We start from the raw sequence: 22,190 nt of genomic DNA, 5'->3' as shown, positions 1-22,190 counted from the left end.
ACAAACATCCCCGTGTAGCCCACGCAGGGTGCTGGGGTAAGTGCTGTTAGCGAATACGTGGTATGGCCAGGACCACACCCGACCGCCTTTATCTCCCCAGTGCTAATATTTACACACCGCACCAATAACTCATTTAAGGCTGAGTCGATCTCGTGGAGGCTGTGGACCGGTTCCGATATTTGTCACCGATGTTGGCCATCAGCAGGAATTGAACTCGAGTTTGTAGTGCAGTGCGGTAAACCACTGCGCCACTGCTCCCCACCTAATATACATCAATGCACGTACGTAAACATAGATATGCATAACACACACACGAAGAGTTACACGCAAAATACACAGATAACAGACGCCGTTCGCCACTAAGTGGTGGTGATGTCACGACGATGACTGTGCCAGGCTAGGTGCAGATTGAGACCATGCGAAGTGTCGAGAGCTCGTTGGAAGGTCACGGGACAGACTCAGATGCCAAGGATTGATTGACTGGGATGAGGCACCAGCTGTGCTCCCCACTGTGCCAACTTGCTGTGTTTTGGCCGCGGGGCGCTTTTCTGATGATATACTGCGCGCACACAAGTACCACACAACTTACAATTTTACGCACACACACAACGGTGACTTCATCATGTCACCCATGCCAGGATAGGTGCACACACGACTACACACGGTGAGCACGTGTCACCCGCACACACACACAATAGTGGCGACATGACCATGTCACCTGTGCAGCTTAAGTGCGCACACAGTCACACACGCGTGCGTCACTCACCGAGCACGTGTTGACCAGATTCCACGGCACGCCAGGCCCACGGGGTAGGAGGCGTGGCCTCGTACGCAAATTTTTTATATAATCGAGGGGGGGCGTGGTCGCCACTGGCTCAGCGGCGGAAGTTGAAAGCGGCGCGCGCGTGAAGCTTGCAGCAAGGGCAGAGGAGGACCCGCGGTGACAGAGCGAGAGAGAGTTACAGAGACAGCTACAGAGAGCTACAGAGACAGCTACAGAGACAGCTACAGAGACAGCTACAGAGACAGCAACAGAGACAGCAACAGAGAGCTACAGAGACAGCTACAGAGACAGCTACAGAGACAGCTACAGAGAGTCACAGAGACAGCTACAGAGACAGCTACAAAGAGAGTTACAGAGACAGCTACAGAGAGTTACAGACAGCTACATAGACAGCTACAGTGACAGCTACAGAGAGTTACAGAGACAGTTACAGAGACAGCTAGAGAGAGTTACAGAGACAGCTAGAGACAGCTACAGAGACAGCTACAGAGACAGATACAGAGAGAGTTACAGAGAGTTACAGAGACAGCTACAGAGAGTTACAGACAGCTACAGAGAGCTACAGAGACAGCTACAGAGACAGCTACTGAGAGTTACAGAGAAAGCTACAGAGACAGCTACAGAGCCAGTTACAGAGAGACAGCTACAGAGAGACGGCTATAGTGAGACCGCTATAGAGAGACGGCTACAGAGAGATACAGAGACAGCTACAGAGAGACAGCTACAGAGACAGCTACAGAGAGACGGCTATAGAGAGACCGCTATAGTGAGACCGCTATAGAGAGACCGCTATAGAGAGATAGCTACAGAGACAGCTACAGAGAGACCGCTATAGTGAGACCGCTATAGAGAGACAGCTACAGAGAGATACAGAGACAGCTACAGAGAGACAGCTACAGAGACAGCTACAGAGAGACGGCTATAGTGAGACCGCTATAGAGAGACAACTACAGAGAGACAACTACAGAGAGACAGCTACAGAGAGACGGCTACAGAGACAGCTACAGAGAGACGGCTATAGAGAGAGACAGCTGCAGAGAGAGAGATACATCTATACACGCAGATACTGAGGTCTCCATTCCACGTTATGGTGGTCGAGTGCCGGCGATTCGCAGTGGGGAGACATGAGGGACTGGGGTGGAGAAGTAAAGGGAGGAGAGGAGGAGGTGGTACCCGTGACTGTGGCACAAGATGGGGCCCTCATTGATGGGGTAAATGGATCATTGAGGGATGGGAGGTGTGGGTCATGGAAGGATGGGGTGGCCGTGGTGATGGCCACGGAACAGGAGGTCGAAGAGAAGAATGAGAAGGAGCAGCAAAAGGAGGAGGGGGTGATACTGGGAGATGCTAAGGAGGAAGGCGGTGAGTAGTATGGGAAACATCCTCACCATCACCATTTACACCGTCACTCACCACCATCTACACCGTCACCATCACCACCATCAACACCGTCACCATCACCACCATCAACACCATCACCATCATCAACACCATCACCATCATCTACACCGTCACCATCACCACCATCTACACTGCGGTGTTTCTCAACCGGGTGTACGCGGACTCGTGGGGGTGCGTGGCAATGTCCCAGGGGTTACGTGAGGTTATTTATAAATTTGTGAAATTGTTATCATACGTGAGAGTCATTGTTGAATTTAATCACGTATTAATCTGCCAATATAAAATAACTACGATAAAAAATGTTTCAATACATATGGTAACCTAGAACGATATAAAATACCTTCCTAAACTCATTGATCGTAAGCAATGTGGTTTCCAAGATTAACCAGCGTGCGCGAACACGTGATGTCACGCGTGCGGAGCGTCCGTTGAATTTTTTTATTCGCTTGCAGTTACTCGCTAGTTAGAATACCTCGCAAAATGGACAATTGGTTAAAATATCTACGTTCATTATTCACACTTATTTCTCAGAACCATGTTTGGTCAAGCAAGGGGGGACTCGGTTGAAACAAAATTCAACAAGGGGCGTACAGTAGCCAACTATCACCACCATTAACACCGCCACCACCATCAACATCACCGCCATCAACATCACCCTCATCAAAATCACCGTCAACACCGCCACTATCACCACCATCAACATCACCATCAACATCGTCACTATCACCACCATCTACACCGCCACTATCACCACCATCAACGTCACTATCACCACCATCACCACCAGCATCTACATCCCACTTATGTCCATTACCACCGCCACCACCTTTCCAACCACTCACTGCTATTTGTGACGGCGCTAATGATGTTGTTGCTGATGCTGCTGGCCGTGACTTTTAAGAGCCAGGCCCGTGGTCACGCGACGCCCCATGGTGACCACTAATGTGGTCACAACAAAGATGCCCCGTGTAGCTCACAACGGCCGGCGCGGCACATATGACGGGGGTGGTGTGGCCAGAACCACACCCGGCCGCATTTATCTCCCTACTGATGAAACTTGTGGTGGAACACCGCACCAGATACGTATTTTAAGGCCGAGTCGACCTAGCGGAGGGGCTATGTGAGCGATGTTGTCGATATCCCTTGGGACGCGGTTGTTTTTGCATACTCCTATTTCTTGCACATATTCCTATTTCTTGCATTGCTGCACTTTATTTATTTTAGTTGTGTCATTTTGGTGACGACCCCAGGCCTCTGTCCTCTCTCGCAAGTGCTCGCCCTAGTCGCACCGCATCTGCTCGAACTAAGCGCGACACTTTAACCCGGAGCGGCGGTGCTGGGAGACCCAGGTGTCCCCCCGAGTGCCACCATCGGTCATCACCGAGTTCAGAGTCCAAAGTCTCCTCGTGCCCCACGCGGGCAGCATCCCCCTGAACCGCCCCGCCCCTTGACCCCGCCCCTGCCCTCTCTGTCTCCCACTTCCCCATTGCCCCTGAGTTCACCCCCCCCCCCCCCGGAGCCCACTGAGTCAGCTTCCCTCCCCTCCAACATCCCCCTCAATTACAAAACAAAGGGGATAAGGGGTGGCACGGGAAGGGAAGGACACGGATATCAGGCCGAGGGAGACAAGGGGGAGGAGGGGGAGACACGGCAAGGAGGGAGAGACACGGGGAGGAGGAGGGAGACAAGGGGAGGGAGGGTGAGACACGGCAAGGAGGGAGAGACACGGGGAGGGAGGGACACGGATACCAGGCCGAGGGAGACAAGGGGGAGGAGTGTGAGACACGGAAAGGAGGGAGAGACACGGGGAGGAGGAGGGAAGCAAGGTGAGGGAGGGTGAGACACGGGGAGGAGGAGGGAGACGAGGGGAGGGAGGGTGAGACGATGGGACAGGCACAGGGGATAGAGGAGGGAGACAGAGACACGGGGGTGGGGGGATGACATAAGGAGGCACGGGGCGTGATGATGTAAGCAGATGAAATCGGAGCCATACCTCAAAACCGATGCCTCTTATAACATCTGGCAGCTCACCAGGCACCGTTCACGCTAGTCTGGCTCTGATCATGAGTCACCCGAGTATAGAAATCAGTCGCGATGTTTGTTTTGTGTGTGGAAAGCCAGACATGCTGTGCGTGTTCTGTGTGTTTGAGGATAGTAGCAACGAGAATGACTTGTTTTGATTGAACCATGACGTGTGCTGTGTGTGCACCGTGTTTAGTGTCTTTACTGAATTTCAGTCAGGTTTTAGAGCGGCCCTCGGCATCTCCGGTTGTGTTTCCTCTGTTAGGCTCATCCAGGACAAGTGCTGAGAACAAAATCCACATTTGTACGTTGTTCCCTTTATTGCTACACAAAACAATTTGACACCATTAACCGATCTGCCATTTGTGCCTTGCTGGCCAAACTAGTAAGCCCAGTCATATTTGTCAACGTGGTCCGTGCACTTTACAACACTTGTTCAAGTGTGATCAGGTGTTGCAGAGTGTCACCTCCAGGAAATGCTGAATCTGAACAACTGTATGCAGAGGTGAGGTAACTATCAGAATCAGAATCTTAATTTAGAGTTGAGGAATCCGATGAGCTACGAAGCTCTTTTTCACAAATGCCCAATGATCTCGACACCTCCCCGCCCCCGATGGCCCTCATCTCATGGTGCCATCCCCAATAGCAATGCACGTGCAACATTTTGGTACGGACGATTCGATAACAGTTTGTGAACGTTAAAGCAATTCACATCAGAACTCTACACAAGCATGAAGTAACGTTGACCCAATGATACAGCGAGTACTCTTTGGGTCTTTCGGTAAAGTTACGTACAGCAAGTGTTGAATTACCATAGCGTTACACTGCACAACAGATAGTGGAATGAACGTGGACCGAGTTTGAATGAAGATCGAAGTCTCCCAGGCAGTTGATCTCACTGGCCATTTTCTCCACGGCTGTGAGATGTGGACTCTGCAGGGCGACGTGCGAACCGCAGCTGGGATCGTTTCACATGTGGCTCCTGTGGAGAATTCTACGAATTAAAATGGTCAGGACACAATCACACACGAGGACGTGCTGTGATGAGCCCAGGCAACAGGCACCGAAGTGTACCTTGTCGAGACACAGCTGAGATTGACCGGACATGCGCTCTGCATGGTTAACACCATGTTTAATAAATGCACACCGCACCGTGGAGATATGAAAATGGGCAAGCGCCCTGCTGGACGACAAAGGAGGTGTTTCAAAGAGGAGGCGTTAACCCGGCGATCGCTGGCTGCATGCAGCATCAACAGCGGTGACTGGGGGAAGGGATCACGCAGGGCCGGTGGTCCCTGTGCCCTTCCTCTGTGCTGTACGACGGCGGTGATTTGAAAGTCGACGCGCGACAGTAGCCGCCGAGAAAACGGCAGCCATGCAAGGTGCACCCTCCGTGCGGCGAGCAGGGGCTGAACCTTCACAGTTCAAGTGTGAGGTCTACTGCCTGTATCGGTCTCCTGATCCACCGTTAAGACATACTGAGTCAACAGCAACCTTCCTGCTCAACCGCTATCAAGCCAATGCGACCGCCAACAATAGTAACTGTGCGTGTATTTTGTGTGTATTGTGTATATACTGTGTGTTGTGTATATAATGTGTGTGTGCTGTGTATATACAGTGAGGGAAAAAAAGTATTTGATCCCCTGCTGATTTTGTACGTTTGCCCGCTGACAAAGAAATGACCAGTCTATAATTTTAATGGTAGGTTTATTTGAACAGTGATAGACGGAATAACAACAAAATCCCAAAAAAGCATGTCAAAAATGTTATAAATTGATTTGCATTTTAGTGAGGGAAATAAGTATTTAACCCCCTCTCAATCAGAAAGATGTCTGGCTCCCAGGTGTCTTTTATACAGGTAACAAGCTGAGATTAGGAGCACACTCTTAAAGGGAGTGCTCCTAATCTCAGCTTGTTACCTGTATAAAAGACACCTGTCCACAGAAGCAATCAATAAGATTCCAAACTCTTCACCGTGGCCAAGACCAAAGAGCTCTCCAAGGATGTCAGGGACAAGATTGTAGACCTACACAATGTTGGAATGGGCTACAAGACCATTGCCAAGCAGCTTGGTGAGAAGGTGACAACAGTTAGTGCGATTATTCGCAACTGGAAGAAACACAAAAGAACTGTCAATCTCACTCGGCCTGGGGCTCCATGCAAAATCTCACCTCGTGGAGTTGCAATGATCATGAGAACGGTGAGGAATCAGCCCAGAACTACACGGGAGGATCTTGTCAATCATCTCAAGGCAGCTGGGATCATAGTCACCAAGAAAACAATTGGTAACACACTACGCCGTGAAGGACTGAAATCCTGCAGCGTCCGCAAGGTCCCCCTGCTCAAGAAAGCACATATACATGCCCATCTGAAGTTTGCCAATTAACATCTGAATGATTTAGAGGACAACTAGGTGAAAGTGTTGTGGTCAGATGAGACCAAAATGGAGCTCTTTGGCATCAACTCAACTCGCCGTGTTTGGAGGAGGAAGAATGCTGCCTATGACCCCAAGAACACCATCCCCACCGTCAAACATGGAGGTAGAAACATGCTTTGGGGGTGTTTTTCTGCTAAGGGGACAGGACAACTTCACCGCATCAAAGGGACGATGGACGAGGCCATGTACCGTCAAATCTTGGGTGAGAACCTCCTTCCCTCAGCCAGGGCATTGAAAATGGGTCGTGGATGGGTATTCCAGCATGACAATGACCAAAAACACACGGCCAAGGCAGCATAGGAGTGGCTCAGGAAGAAGCACATTAAAGTCCTGGAGTTGCCTAGCCAGTCTCCAGACCTTAATCCCATAGAAAATCTGTGGAGGGAGCTGAAGGTTCAAGTTGCCAAACGTCAGCCTCGAAACCTTAATGACTTTGAGAAGATCTGCAAAGAGGAGTGGGACAAAATCCCTCCTGAGATGTGTGCAAACCTGGTGGCCAACTACAAGAAACGTCTGACCTCTGTGATTGCCAACAAGGGTTTTGCCACCAAGTACTAAGTCATGTTTTGCAGAGGGGTCATATACTTATTTCCCTCATTAAAATGCAAATTCATTTATAACATTTTGACATGCGTTTTTCTGGATTATTTTGTTGTTATTCTGTCTCTCACTGTTCAAATAAATCTACCATTAAAATTATAGACTGATCATTTCTATGTCAGTGGGCAAACGTACAAAATCAGCAGGGGATCAAATACTTTTTTCCCTCACTGTATAGTATTTTAATTTAAACTAAAATACACTTATATTGCCAGGTAAGGTCCACTGATCTACATAGCTCTTCTTCATAGGTGAGCTGGCCACAAATGATACTTCAACAAAGTGACATAATGTGGAAATTTATCGCAAGCCAAATACTCTGAACGCATGTTTCTAAATGTGGAGCGAAAAACCAGAGGGCCCAGAGAAAAATCCACGTGACCACAGGGAGAGAGACACGCAAACTCCAAATATACAGGCATTGGGGTCAGGATCGAACCCACGACCTCCTGTATACCATGTAAGGTAATTAACATCTCGCCATCGTCGCACCCTTGTGTGCTCTGTATATACTGTGTATGTGCTGCGTAGATACTGTGTGTGTGTACTCTGTGTGTGTATATATAGTGTGAGTGCTGTGTGTGTGCTGTATGTGTGCTGTAGGGGTGCCGCCGCCCGCCCCCAAGCCGTGCTGCCCTGGTCTGGGCCTGTTGCTCGCGCTATTCTCGTCGCTGATCTTTTCCGTGATCTCGGCGCTCGTCAAGCTCGTCGACCCCGTGCACCCACTCACCGTGGCAGCGTGCCGCTGCTTCTTCCAAGCCGTCTTCATCCTCCCGGCGCTCCTCTACACAGGGTGCGGGGTCACGCGCACGCACACGCAGCTACAAACACACATGGCTACACATACACACATGGCTACACCTACACACGGCTACACATTGACAACAACAACCGCCATTCGCCACTAAGTGGCGGTGACACCACTATGGCGCTTGTGCCAGGCTATGTGAATGTTAAGGCCAGGTGAAGTGTCGAATGCCCGCTGGCAGGAAGTCACACGAGAGACCCAAGTACAATGGGTTAACTGACTGAGTTGATTTGCCGATGCACCACCTGTGCCCCCTACTGTGCTAACTTGCTGTGTTTTAGCTACCCGGCACTCCACTCGTTGTCGTGAGCATTGCTCCTCTGCCCTCTGTTGTCACGAGCCTCCTCCACAGAGGCCGATCTTGACACCGCTAGTACCAGTCATCGGCAAGTCCACTCAGCACCACATCCTCTTGTACCACATCACTCCTCTCTAGCCCTTGCCACGCACGTTTGGCCTCCTTTATCCAGCCGAACAAAAGCTGTTTAGGCTTGCGGTGGCTGGGCATGAGGGCTACATGACCCAGTCAATGCAGCATTGCTTGCCGGAGTAGCTCACCGATGGGACTTTGTCCAGATCTTTCAAGGCCAGCCTAAATGTTTGTAACCGGCGAAGATGTTCTAATGGGGGGGTCCATGTTTTGCAAGTATAGAGAAGTGAAGGAATGACAATGGCCGAGAAGACCTGAAGCTTCGTGTGGAGCAAGAAACCAGGTCGCTTCCAAACAGCGTTACGCAGCCGATGAAAAGATAATCCTGCTCGACTGATTCGGAGTGAGACCTCTGCTGGTCATGAGCACACTGCCCAGGTATGGAAAACTCTCCCCTCTCCAAAACTGCCCTATCACCAATTGGGTGAGGGGGTAGAGTGTTTGATGGCACAAAATACCCAGGCAGGTGTTTAGTTTTGGTGGGGCTGATGGTAAGGCCCCACCTCTTAGTAGCACGCTCCTCCAGGTGCAGCAGCTGCGCCTCAAACTCCTCTGAGTGACCAGCAATCACCAGATCATCAGGATAACTAACATAGTTGACCCATAGGGAGCCATCCCTGGACTGCACCTGGGCGTCCATACAGCCTCCCATTATATCTGTACTAGATGGAAATTCCTCTGGTACAGCCATCGAAGGTTTCACAAACTATGTGGTTGAAACATAAATAATCTGGGAGCTAGAGGACATCCCTGTCACACCCTAAGGTGAACAGAGAATGGCTCCAACTCCCAGCCATATAATTTTACCCAGGCCTGCCCACCATCATGAAGGTCCTGAATGATTGTGAGCAGAGAGTCAGGGACTCCGAAAGCACGAACAACAACCCAGAGCCAAGGCCTACTCATGGTATCATAGGCCTCGACCAGGTAAATAAAGCAGAGATGTTGGTCCTGTTGGAATTCCCTACACCTCTGCTGTAGCAGGCGGAGAGAAAATATGGCATCTGTGCAAGACCACCCTCGCCTGAAACCACATTGGGGTTCCGCAAGCCTTTGCTCAGTGTGTCTGGCAAGGCGTTGTTGAATAATCCTTGAGAGGACTTTTCACGGCACACTGAGGGAGATACCCCTGTAGTTATTACAGTACGTGCGGCCCCCCTTCTTAAATAGGGGGACTACCAGGGCATCCTTCCAATGCTGCGGAACCCGTCCAGTGGTCTAGACTGTTATTATGATGTCGTATAGAGCAGTCTGCCCACAAACACCACCCTCCCTCAGCATTTTACTTTGGAGATCATCTCTACCCGGCGCTTTTTCTGGTCTCGGACACTAGATCGCCTTTCGTACTTCCTCAACAGATGGCACTTCAGCCAGCCACTCACAGGGGGTGACTTCTTCCAATATTTGAGGCACAGCAGCCCCAGCAGGATCATCTCAATCTTGCCCCATAATGTTGCCCGAGCTGATGGAATTCCCCTCCCCCAAAACCTCATAGAAATGCTTTGAAAGCCTGCAGACCATTTACTGGTGTCAGCGATCAGATCACCGTTCTTTGCCTTAAGGATGGTGGTCAGTGAGGCGCTGCAAATTAATTTTTTGATGGCATTAAAAAGTGATTTGTGATTGTGGGCTACTGAGGCAGATTCCATCTCCTCAGCAACCCAAGCCCACCACTCATCCTTGTAGTCCTACACAGCTCTCCAAACCTCCGAGTGAAGGCTGTAGTAAGCCTCCTCATTCTCTTATGTGCGATGCTGTAGGTGTGGGAATGGGCCTGTGGCTTTCTCTAAGCTAGCCAGAACACCTCTTACCCAGGGTCTCTGGAAAGGTCCGGACCATGTACTCAATGCAGCCATGTGGCAGTTATATGAGCCAGAGTCCTGAACCTCACCCATTTCCCCTCGGCATCAGGAGGGGGGGGGGGATGATGCTTAACCCCAGCTGCAAGTGATGTAGAAATTTCTGCTTGCAACTTTCATCAACGAGCTGAGGCCAGATTAGAGTGGGTTTGAATGGGGTCCTAGGTGTACACCCACCACTGTCCGTAGTAGAGTTTTTTTTTTGGGTTAGATCGCGTAAATATAAATGTCTTTCAACCCGCCACCACCGACACTGCCAATTAGTAAGGTTTGTCACGTAAACAAAACATCTCAATGCATAACTATTTCAGCACACCGGTGGGTTGGAGAGTAAACCCACAAGATTTACAATTCAAGGACGACTTTTTGTCGGTAATTACAAATAGCCTCATCAGACGAAAGCCAGAATTGTGGAGAAATCCTCTCAGTCTTAAATTGAGGGGGTAAATGTGGTGTCATCACTTGTATAGTGACAGAATAAGTAATGTAACAGCATAGTGCTGGCTGCTAGCGGGGAAGGGGATCTGCGGCTTACAGCAGCCCTGATGTCAGCAGGCCAGGGGAGATATCTGGGGGAAAGGTTACAGAAGGGGCACGTGGGGGAAGCCCGGGAACCCGCTAGTAGGTTCTAGAGAGGGGGCGTGGCTGGGGCAGAGCGAGGCCACGCTGGGAGCATAAAAGGGGGCCCTGAGCGATAGCTCGGGGCTGTCATTTGTAGTGGGATCCCCATCGTGCTGCTGAAGATCGTCGCCATCATCGCTGTCGTCTTGTCGCCATCATCGCTGTTGTCTTCACTCGATATTGCGCTGCTAGACGGTTCAGCGACGTCAGTATTAGACGGCTAGTGTTGTGTATAGCCTAGCAACCCACGTAGAGAGTGTGTACCAGCGTAGGGTGTGTTTTGTGCAAAAGGTGCTCGGTTGAATAAAATAATTTTCTCCAAGTCTTAGCGTCTCCGAATCAGTCACTACACTTGTGCGAAGACCAGAGGGAGGTTAATGTCATATAAATTACAATGGATATCTATTATTAGTTGGGTTATTTACAGTTAATCAACATAGATAATATATGTCCATGTGTTATGTATATACATTATGTTTATCTAATTATGTTAATCTAATTTCAAAGGATATGCAGTGCCTTTTATTGGCTGCTCGCAGTTAATCACCATCGATGTTTGGTGACCTGTATAGGCATGCAATTAAACAGTGTTACTTGATGACACGCTTCCAAGCAGCACTATCAGAACACTTATTTATTAAATTTTGATTTAAAGCTTTCGTGACTGCAGTAATTCATATTCTTAGTTCTTTCGGTAAAGTCACGTTGAAGGGAAACAATAAAATAATAAAATATATATAAAACAATAAAAATTCTCACGCCGTTTCGACCATAACACAAACCGTCGTCTTTAGGTGTGTCGGTTTGCATAAATTTATTCACGCTTACAGTGGCTTTTAGACAGCATACATTAAAAAAAATTTCGTCTTCCCCCTCCTCTTTTCAGAACATAGATGGACTAGTCCTTCTAAATAAACCGCCAAATCGCTGCGCGTGGCGCTAACGTTGTTTTAAATAAATACACCGTTTAAAAATAAATACATTTATGCAAACCGACACACCTGAAGATGACCGTTTGTGTTATGGTCGAAACGTCGTGAGAATTTTTATTGTTTTATATATATTTTATTATTTTATTGTTTCCCTTCAACGTGACTTTACCGAAAGAACTAAGAAACTTATTTATTATTTATATTTTTCTCAATTTCAATACATCGCTTGGCCAGTAGTACACAAAACCTCAACATTATCAAAATAAATTGTGTCCTTGTTGGCAGCGTGCTCTGCAAACAAAGTTCATATTTCTTTGGTGTTCTTTTATTCTTATGCTGATAATTCGTCCCGTCTGACCAACATAGCATTTTCCACAGGAGTAATTCATCTGATACACACCTTTTGTTGATAGCTTTGGTAATACATCTTTAGTACCAGATAATAGATTTTGTATTTTATGTACCATTCCAAAACTCAGTCGGATGTTTTGTTTTTCAAAAAATCTGGCTAGCTTATCAGTTACTCCTGCAATGTACGGTAATTGAATAGTTTTAATTGCTTGATCAATTTCAACACTTATGCGATTTGATTTGGTTTTGGCATTCAGTCCCCTGATGATTTGTGCATAATTGTAACCGTTTAATTGCAGCGCTTATTTAACTCTTGACACGGTGGTTGCTGATGATGCTGACGTGCCTGGCTGTTTTTGACATGGTTGTGGTTGCGGTTGTGTAGGCAGCCCCTACTGGGCCCCCCGGGGCAGCGGGTGAGCCTGGTGATTCGCGCCGTATCCGGCTCATCAGCGATGATGCTGCTGTTCTTCGCGGTGCGCTCGGTGCCGCTGGCAGACGCCACGGTCATCGCGTTCAGCAGCCCGGCCTTCACGGGCCTGCTCGCCTGCTGCTGTTTGCGCGAGCGCTGCCGGCCCTGGGAGCCGCCGCTCACCCTGTTGGCACTCACGGGAGTTGTCCTCATTGTGCGTCCGCCCTTCATCTTCGGTGACGGAGATGGTGACGGTACGGACGCGCAGACGCGAAGGTCCCCTGTGTAGCCAATGCTATACGTTACGTGGGAGGGGTGACATGGCCAGCACCACTCTCGGGTGCCTTTGTCTCCCCAGAGCTGATGTTTATGCACCACACCAAGTACTCGTATTTGTATGATTAATTCATCCACCATGGTGTTAACCGGTGCGGCTGCTGGATTTGAACCGTGATCCTCTCCGGCAAGTGAGGAACGTGCTACCGCCCACCTGCGTCACTACCCTCCTCTCCCTCAGTGTTCATCACGCTCCGCGTGCCGCAATCTCCAGTAACGTCACAAGAGAAACTCGGTCTGCATCTTCGACAGTTTCATATTAATGTTGCCTCATCACTGTCGGTTGGTGGTGGTGGTAGTGCTGGTAGTGATAATGGTGACGGTCGGTAGGTAATATCGGTGGTGATGATGACGGTGCCGGGCAGTCATAGTCATCGCCGTGCTTAACGAGTTCATTCACAACATTTATGTCAATTTAATTAATTAAATGAACTCCTCTATTCTCCCCCTCCTCATCTTTCCCTCCCTTCTCCCCCCACCCCGTCTCCCTCCCCCATCCCAGACTGGCTCTCGGATTCCTCCTCATCCTCGTCACGCCGACTCTGGGGCTCGCTGGCGGCGCTGGGCACGGCGCTGCTGTCGGCCGTCACTATCGTGGTGCTGCGCCGCATGGGCTCGGCGGTAAGCACCCTCGTCTCCACGTGGTTCTACAGCGTCCTCGGCCTGGGCCTGGCCCTGGCTGCGCTGGCGGTGGTCTCAGCGCTCGACCCCGGGGCGGCGCCAGCGCTGCCGCCATGCAACCCACCGTGGCTGCGACCAGCTCTGCTCGCCTCTGGCCTGCTCGGCGTGGCGGCGCAGATGCTGCTGAGCCGGGCACTGCAGTTGGAGCGCGCTGGGCCCGTGGCGCTGGTGCGCACCGTGGACGTGCTGCTGAGCCTCGCGTGGCAGCAGCTGCTGTTTGGGGAGCAGGACGGCGCCGTGGGGGCCTGGACCCTGGCCGGCGCGGGCTGCGTGGTGACCGGCACGGCCGGCACGGCTGTCGCCAACCTGGTGTCAACGGCGCGCCAGCAGAAGGGGGAGAAGAGGAGGAGGAAGGAGGAGGAGAGAGAGAGTGTGAGAGAGAAAGAGGCGATCGCAATCAGCAGCCTGTAGCGCTGGTGGTGAGAGAGGAGGAGCCAGCATCAGCACCAGCAGCAGCATCACCAGCCTTAATAGGTGCTCGCGAAAACGACTTGCCCCTTCAGCCTATTTAGCCGACACGGGGGATCTTTATCTGTGATAGAGAGACCTCGACAATTACTGAATTCATTCTCAGCCATGCAAGTTGTTGGCTGTGTCCCCATGTCTCTGTCTCCCAGTGTATCTGTGTCCCCTTGTTTCTGTGTCCCCGCGTCTCTGTGTCCCCATGTCTCTGTATCCCCATGACACCGAGTGCCTTCACACTGCACTACCGCATCGCTGTGGCCGCGAGCCGCTTCACCGTGTTCGCGGTCGTCACACACGACGCAAATCTTCTGCCATGACCACGACCAATCTACCACTGGATGAAGGCCTCCCCAAGCTGTTGGCCATCTCTCAGGGTCCTGCGATGTAGCAGTCCGCCCGTTGTCCCGGGCACACGCGCCGAGTCCGTCGCTCCGAGTTGGTGGCAGACATCCTCCGGTGTACGCCCTCCTCTGGCTGCTCTGCTGCGGCGCGTCCCGTCAGCAGTGGCACCACCGCGATGCCGAGTTCCCTATCTAACCCGTGCGTGCCTCTTCATCCTGTCTCTCACCCAACGTTGACGGTGTCCGTGGGTGGGGGACGTACGGATCACGTGCACGGACGGTGTCCATGCTGTTGTACTCATCAAAGTGCGCTGGTTTGTTATACCTGTGGTGGTTTGCCAGCGCACTGTGAAGTGCCTCCCTACTGAGTCTCAAGACTCTTTCTAAGGAGGGTCCTGCTTAGTTTTCGCAGTGGGGAGCAATGTTTGCTGCTATGCGTGTAATTCCTATCCAGTAATTTGTGAGGCAGTTTTTCGGATTTAGTAAAGTTGGACCGTTACGCCACCACGATGGGCTACTATCGCGAGAATGACATCACGGGATGTTTAACTTCCACTGCAAGGGAAGCGGACATATTTATATGGTTCATACTCACAACACCCGCACGGTGTCAACCAGGGCGGCCTTCGGGATTATGACGGCGAACCTTGCCACAAGCAGTGAACGTGCTACCGCTGGGACACCCTGCTTTCCCCGCTGAGACTTCGACCCTCTTGGGATGTTTTGCCAACATGACGTATTAGCATTCGCCATATGACCAAATCACCCACAGTTGAGCCTGTGGGCTAAGCTGCTGTGACATAATAACTTGGCTGTAACGATCACCACAGGTATAACAACATCGGTGCCATTAATTTTTTGGGAAAAAAAATCTCACTTGAGATCTCGAGACTATGTTTTCAGAGAGGGTCCTGCTCCATTCGGGTAGCAGAGTGGTATTGCTCTTGCCTCACAGCAAGAAGGGGTTTGGGTTTAATTCCTAGCCCGAGCTCCTGTCTCTGAGGAGTTTGTGTGTTCTGCCCCTGTTCTGTCGAGTGTGCGTGTGATGTGTGCGGTGGTTAGCACGAACATCGGTGACGGATATGTCAACCGGTTTCTGGGGCCTCACTTAGGTCGACTCAGCTTTAAATGAGCACCTGGAGTAGTGTGTAAAAATGTGCCGTGGCTTCATAGGTACTCGCTGACAGCATTTACCCCGAGTTAGTTGAAGGCTACATGGGGGATCTTTGTCTGTGTGTGACCAGACATGCGTTACTCTGTTGACCCCGGGCGTCATGCAATGCGGTGACAACGGTTCCCGTGTATGAGCCCCTCCTGAGAGCCGACGCACTCCGATGTATAACCTATACCTAAGTGTGCACCTCACACTGGCCCTGCCAGCGCCAGACAGGGTGTGAGTGTGGCTAGGGCGTGGAGCAGTGGCGCAGTGGTTAGTATGCTGCTCTAAGCACCGAACTACCAGAGTTCGCTACCCATTCACAGCTATTGTGAGTGGTGGTTTTTGGCTTACCCTAGGTTGGCTCAGCCTTAAGCAAAATGAGTACCTGTTACCATTGTGTACAAACATCAGCATTGGGGAGACAATGGAGACCGGGCGTGGTGATGCTGGCCACACCCCCTCGTGTCTTAATAGGTGCTCGCTAATTGCACTCGCCCCGTCAGCCTGTGTAGGCTACACGGGGGATCTTTGTCTATATGTGTGTAATGTGTGTTATACACAGTGCCTCACATTTTCCCTAACTTGTCTTGTCTTGTTTTCAGCCATCCTCGATCCGAGGTTTGGCCGCACCATGGGCAATCCTTTGTCACTGAATTCTGTCTTCTGCTATCCTCATTGTCTATTCCAGCGTGAGCCTTGTCCATGCTTTGATGTTATATATCCATGTCATCCTTCGTCTTCCTCATGCACGTGAACTGGGTATTGTGCTTTGCATAATCTGCTTTTCCAAACTAGTTCCATTTTTTTCTCATAACATGACCATAGTAGGATAGTTTTCTTAATGTTATCACCTCTCAACACCAGCTTTCTCCAAAACCCATTCATTTGTTTTCTTTTCAGTCCACTATACACATACTATCCACCCGAGTCCTTTAATTTCAAAGGCATTTATTTATGCCTCGTCGTTCTTCTTGATTGTCCAACTTTCACAACCATACAAAGCAACTGGCCACACAAAGGGATGCAGAAGTCTGATCTTCGTTCCAATGGGGATGCTGTGAATCTTCCATATTTTCTTCAGGGATCACCCAATTGTCTGACCCTTAGTTTAGCTTGAATTTATTTTGATCACCTCGCATCTTCAGTGATGACTGCTCCAAGATATGGAAAGGTGTCCACTTGCTCCAGCTGGATGCCTTGCATCCAGATGTGGCAGGCTGCTCCATCACTGCCCATCACTTTGATCTTGTCCACATTGATGAGGTTAAACGTGCGACTAACCCAATCTAAGCGATCTGTCAACTCCTGCAACTCCACCTGAGAACCGGCAAGAAAAAATATGTAATCGGCATACCGAACATTTGTTACTCATCACCTTTCGATCTGGATTCCTCCGAAGAAACCATCAAGTGTTTCTCTCATACCCGTTTCAGCCAAGATGTTAAATAAGTCTATAGAAAGGACACAACCCTGTCTGACTCCCTTTCTGACATGGAAACCATTCGGACAGTGTCTCCACCACTTTGACTCAAGCAAGTTATTTCTGATAAAGTTTGGCCAGTAAGTCAATCAGATGTACTGGGAATCCCATGTCCGTCATGGTTCGCCACAGCTTATCATGAGGAACCGAGTTAAACGCTTTCTGAAAGTACACAAATCACATATATAATGGCTGATTATGTCCTCTTATCTTGTGCATGAGGATTCTGAGATTGGTGACTTGTTCTCTGGTCCCTCTCCCTTGCCAGAATCCAGCTTGCTCATCTGCAATCTCGTATTCTGTTTTCAAACCAGTGCTATTGTCCTGTAATTTGTGCACTGTTTAGGATCACCCTTCTTTGGAACTAGGATAAATGTAGAGTATGTCCAATCCCCTTGCCATTCACCAGTTTCCCAGATTGCCACACATGTTGCATCCTGTCACGTACCGACTCCCCTCCTTTAAACAATTCCACAGGGAAGTCATCTGGACCCGTAGACTTACGACTTTCTGTCTGATGAATGGCTCGAGCAACTTCTGAATGAAGGGGAGGAGGCCTTAACAGAGAAACGGATTTAATTAATGGCTCCACAGACCTATACGCGACACCAGCCTCTCGTCCAGCAGTGGACGGGCAAAGTCGGGGAGGTGGGGTGTGCATGCTGCGCTGCGGTTGATGGACTGGCTGACAGTGGATGGACCTGCACAGTTTGATTTGAGATGATTACGTTAACGTTAAAACCAGAGAGGGCGCAAGGTCGCACTGACCTTGGGGGAATCTGGGGCCCTCGGGGAACTCAGGACTTAGGCCACATCGGTCTCCTGCACCGTCCCTAAATTCTAGGCTCGTGTTGAATCTTTTCCACACACATTTTTCAGAGTGCTGTTTGTTGCTGGCCGCTTGACGTTTTGGGCCTGTGCTCAGTAATTGCATTAAACTACAAAACACCTGTGCTTTCTCGCTATTTGGACATTAATAAGACATACACCCTTCCTCATATTTTGTAATTCAGATAGATTTTTTACACATTCTGGAGTCTCAAGACTTTTTCAGGAGGGTCCTGCCAACTGTAGGGGGCGATGATTGCTATACAGATTCCAGTTGAGTATGCGGTGTCAGTTTTCAAATCTGTACTGAGACGCTGGAATACAATGGCCTACTCTTGCAAATAACACCACAGGATCTTGAAGGTCCAGTGTGAAACAGCACGTGGTATTTGCACGGTTACTAAACACCACGATATTAACCAGGGCGGCCACTGCATTTAAAGTGTTAACCTCCGCATGGCAGTGTGGGGGTCGTGGTCGTGCTACTGCTGCTAATGTACAGCTCTCCCGTGTGCTTTTGGATTGACATTTTGGCACGACGTCCGACGTTTTTCTCTAGTGCTCGGAGCTTCAGGAACTGAAGTCTGTTCGCACGGGGAAGCACATGGCCGGATCCATCAGCACCGCCACTCCGGCAGCGCCACCTCACCTTGTTTTGTCCTTACACCACAGCATGTTGTTGATGGGCGTGATTACACTTAGTCAGTGTCGGTGCCTTATGACGCCAATAATCCCTCCCGAGAGCCAGCCCAGCAGCGTCCCGTAATACCGAGTGAGGAATTTCGCCCTGAAACTGGGTCCACTCCTAAGAAATGAGTTGCATGCAACTTCGCTTAGCCGGCAGCAAGCATGGCCCCTGAAGGAACCCTAGGGGTTATCCTGGTTCCCCCCATAACCTAACACAACCTCGGTTCTCATTTTGAAAAAATATATAAATTACCGATAAATGGCTTCACGCAGAAATAGTCGTCCCTTACTGGCGGAGTAAAGCCCATCGCAGAGCCAGGTGCCGGGGCACCTTGTGCCGCACAGGGAGAGCTGCTACGTGGGGGACTTTGAGTCGTGTCGTGATGTGATAGCGCATTATACATGCGTGGTACGTCCAACGTGTGTGGCAGTCTCTGCAACAAGTTGCGCGACCGATTGCTTGCAATTTAATTGGTTGTATCTGTGTCACTACCACGCGATGAGCATCTGTGCAATGTGGGGCCTCCGTGTCCAATAAATGAGCGGCTAGGAGACAGAAGTGTGCGACTGGTGCTGGGAGCGCTACTTGGCGTGTAGACCACAGGTCCTGAAGACATGGTCATGTGGAAACCAGGACTACTGGACACATGGTCATGTGGAAACCCGGCCTACTGGAGACCAGGCCTACTGGGGACCAGGCCTACTGGAGACGGGCTTCTTGAGGTAGCCTCGTGGAGACATATCCTACAGCCACAGCCTCAAGGAGGCTGGGCAGAGACAGGTACTTGACGAGATGGGGCCTACGAAGCGTCAAGGAGACGGGACCTGTAGACAGGGGTCCATTGGAATTTAGGTCTACAGAGCCTCAAAGAGATTAAAAATAAACACACAAGACCTCAAAGAAACAGGGGAAAAAACCCATAAAATGATGAGCCCTGCAGATAGGGCCTCATGCAGATGGCCTACGCACAGGTAGGGAGACAGGGCATCGATAAGGAGCCTAAAGACAGACAAAATAAACCCTGAAAGAGATGAGGCCTGTTGTCTCGGCCTCGCTGTTGCACCACTATTTGAGTAGATAACCTCGTATTCAATAAACCTTCAGAGCCAGGGTGAACATCCGACTCCAAACGTATTTAATGAATTGAATGAGGTAAAATTGATGGAAAAACAGCACAAATGCAGCATCTGTTAATGCTTGGAAATATCAATACAATGAATGAACACTACAGCATCATAACATTGTCTTCAATAACATGAAACTCAAAATAGATCCTGGATGGACCAGGCACCTACATTAGTACTGAATAGCTATACAAGAGAATGAGCTACTGTTAAATAAGGGCACATCGTGTCATCACCATACTGCAGCCTAAATGTACACCACTACACACAACACTGAACTGTGGATGATATATTTTCGTCATCCTTGCTCTCAAGATCGCAATAAGGTTACATGGGTACAAGTCTGACTCGACTTATTCCATTACAAGTAACATTCACAATAAGGCAAGTGGCAGGCTTCGTTTTGAACTAGGCCTCATAGTTATTCTAACAATTTAACAGCATTATAAAGGCATTTACATAATTATAACGGTCATTCTAACATTATAACAGCATTCACAGTATTAGAAGAACATATACTAACTTACAGACAATGCTTCTTAAAGTCCCACAATGAACAGATGCACCTGTCTTCACTGAGACGCTATTTGTGCCTCCATTTTGTACTCTGTGTAATGGCTGATACCTTGCGGCATGGCTTAGAGGATGTAAAATCGTAACTTCCTGGTCACGTGACCAAACTCAACATAAGTACAGGAAATTCCTGTGTACGCCCACCCCCACACCTGCCGTGAGGAAGAACACCTGTAGACAGGGGTCTCGTGGAGACAGGGCCTGCATCCATAAAACATGTTTTTTGGGTTGATATAAAGTCTCCAGAGAGTGTGGGAGGCACCACCCTCCTGGCTCCACTAGGGGACGCTTATTGAAGAAGACCGCATGTATTTCGCGATTCTTGCTCTAAATCTCTTCCCTCACCTGCGGCTCAAGGCAGGACACTGACATGGAGCTGGGCCACAGTGACACCATCAATATAATCAGCTCTAACACCATCATCATCAGCATTTTAACCATTATCAGCAACAGCAGCAGCATCAACAACATCATCAACAATCACTATCAACACGATCAATAGACAACAGCACCATCATCATCATCCCCACCCATATCTTTACCACCCATTAATATGACAGTCATTACTTGAGACCGGGCTTCATCACAACTCAGTTTATGTCCGCGTTTGGTCTCTGAATGTGTCTCGATATTAGTCCATGTGTCTGTATAGATACGTGGATCTCTAGGTCCATGAGTGTCTCTATAGTTCTGTGGGTCTCTATGTAGGTCTATGGATGTCTTTGTCTGTGGGTCTCTAGGTCCATGGGTCTCTATGTAGGTATTTTGATCTTCCATGTGAGTCACTGGTGACCGGGCTGAGACCATCAACTCAGTAGAATTAAGAAGGCAGTGTTTTCGACACAGTCATTGTGAACTTCCTGTGTCTTTGAACAGCACCTGCTCTGTGGTAAGATTGAGCAGCAAAGTGGTGTGGCGAACACCAGGCTACAAGACACTGGGATATACGGGGAGATGCGGAGACACGAGGAGACACTGGGAGACAAGTAGACATGGGTAACACAAAGGGACATTGGGACACACGGAGCAGGGAGGGAAGAGAGGTTAAGTCATTTGCAGTTATATATTTTTGTAGTTGACATATTAACACAAACTGATGCAAATTACACAGACACAAAGATACAAACACAGTCACTGAGAGAAAATAACACATACCCAGACACTCGAAGTCACATAGATACCATTAGAGAAAATATATCCCGATAAATAGAATCAGAGAGATAGTCACAAAGACACTTGTTAATCAGAGATGTAGACACACCAGGAAACAGTGTCACAGAGAGACTCGGAGACTAAAGACACAATCTAAGACAGAAATACCTGGATTCAGAGATAACAATAGCCGCCATTCATCACTAAGTGGCGGTAACATCACCACGACGTTTGTGCCAGACTAGGAGCACGTTGAGGCCATATGAAGTGTGTAAGGCTCGTGGGCAGGAGGTCATGGGACAGGCCCAGGTACCGTGGGTTGACTGAGATGACCGGCAGATGCACCACCTTTTTTCTCCATGCGGCCAACTATTACCAACGTTGTAAGTATCAATCTTCTACATTCCATTGTTGTAGGGTCACGTGACACGAAGTCTACGCGAGCAGAGTGAGGGAATTGGTGGACCGGCTTGTTTTCCAAAAATGTGTAGTGACAGATCGGAGACAGTAATACTTGGAGGCACTTATTTTATTTAACAAGCACCATCGGGATAATACACACCCTACGTGGGTGCACACTATTATAATTAAGACCGTCTATTGTCGGCAGCACTACTTAGTTAGAACAGTTGGTAGGCTGTCTGACTTACAGCACCCCGTGATGGTGAAGACGGAGACGATGACGAGGAGATGGTGACGACAACGA

The 22,190-nt window shown here is 49.4% G+C and overlaps 1 protein-coding gene across 1 annotated transcript; it reads left to right on the top strand.

The window, feature by feature from the left end:
• The first annotated feature begins 869 nt into the window (after nucleotides 1–869).
• On the top strand, nucleotides 870–18,073 carry LOC116944706 (solute carrier family 35 member G1-like). Its single transcript, XM_032958498.2, has 4 exons — nucleotides 870–2,146; nucleotides 7,848–8,037; nucleotides 12,631–12,911; nucleotides 13,496–18,073. The coding sequence occupies exons 1-4, from the start codon at nucleotides 1,909–1,911 to the stop codon at nucleotides 14,083–14,085; spliced, it is 1,299 nt and encodes a 432-aa protein (XP_032814389.1). The 5' UTR covers nucleotides 870–1,908; the 3' UTR covers nucleotides 14,086–18,073.
• The last annotated feature ends 4,117 nt before the right edge of the window (nucleotides 18,074–22,190 follow it).

Source organism: Petromyzon marinus, chromosome 21 (genome assembly GCF_048934315.1).
Source record: "Petromyzon marinus isolate PM22_M1 ecotype Great Lakes invasive population chromosome 21, UKy_Petmar_22M1.pri1.0, whole genome shotgun sequence".
NCBI lineage: Eukaryota > Metazoa > Chordata > Hyperoartia > Petromyzontiformes > Petromyzontidae > Petromyzon > Petromyzon marinus.
This window is presented reverse-complemented; position numbering and strand designations above follow the sequence as displayed.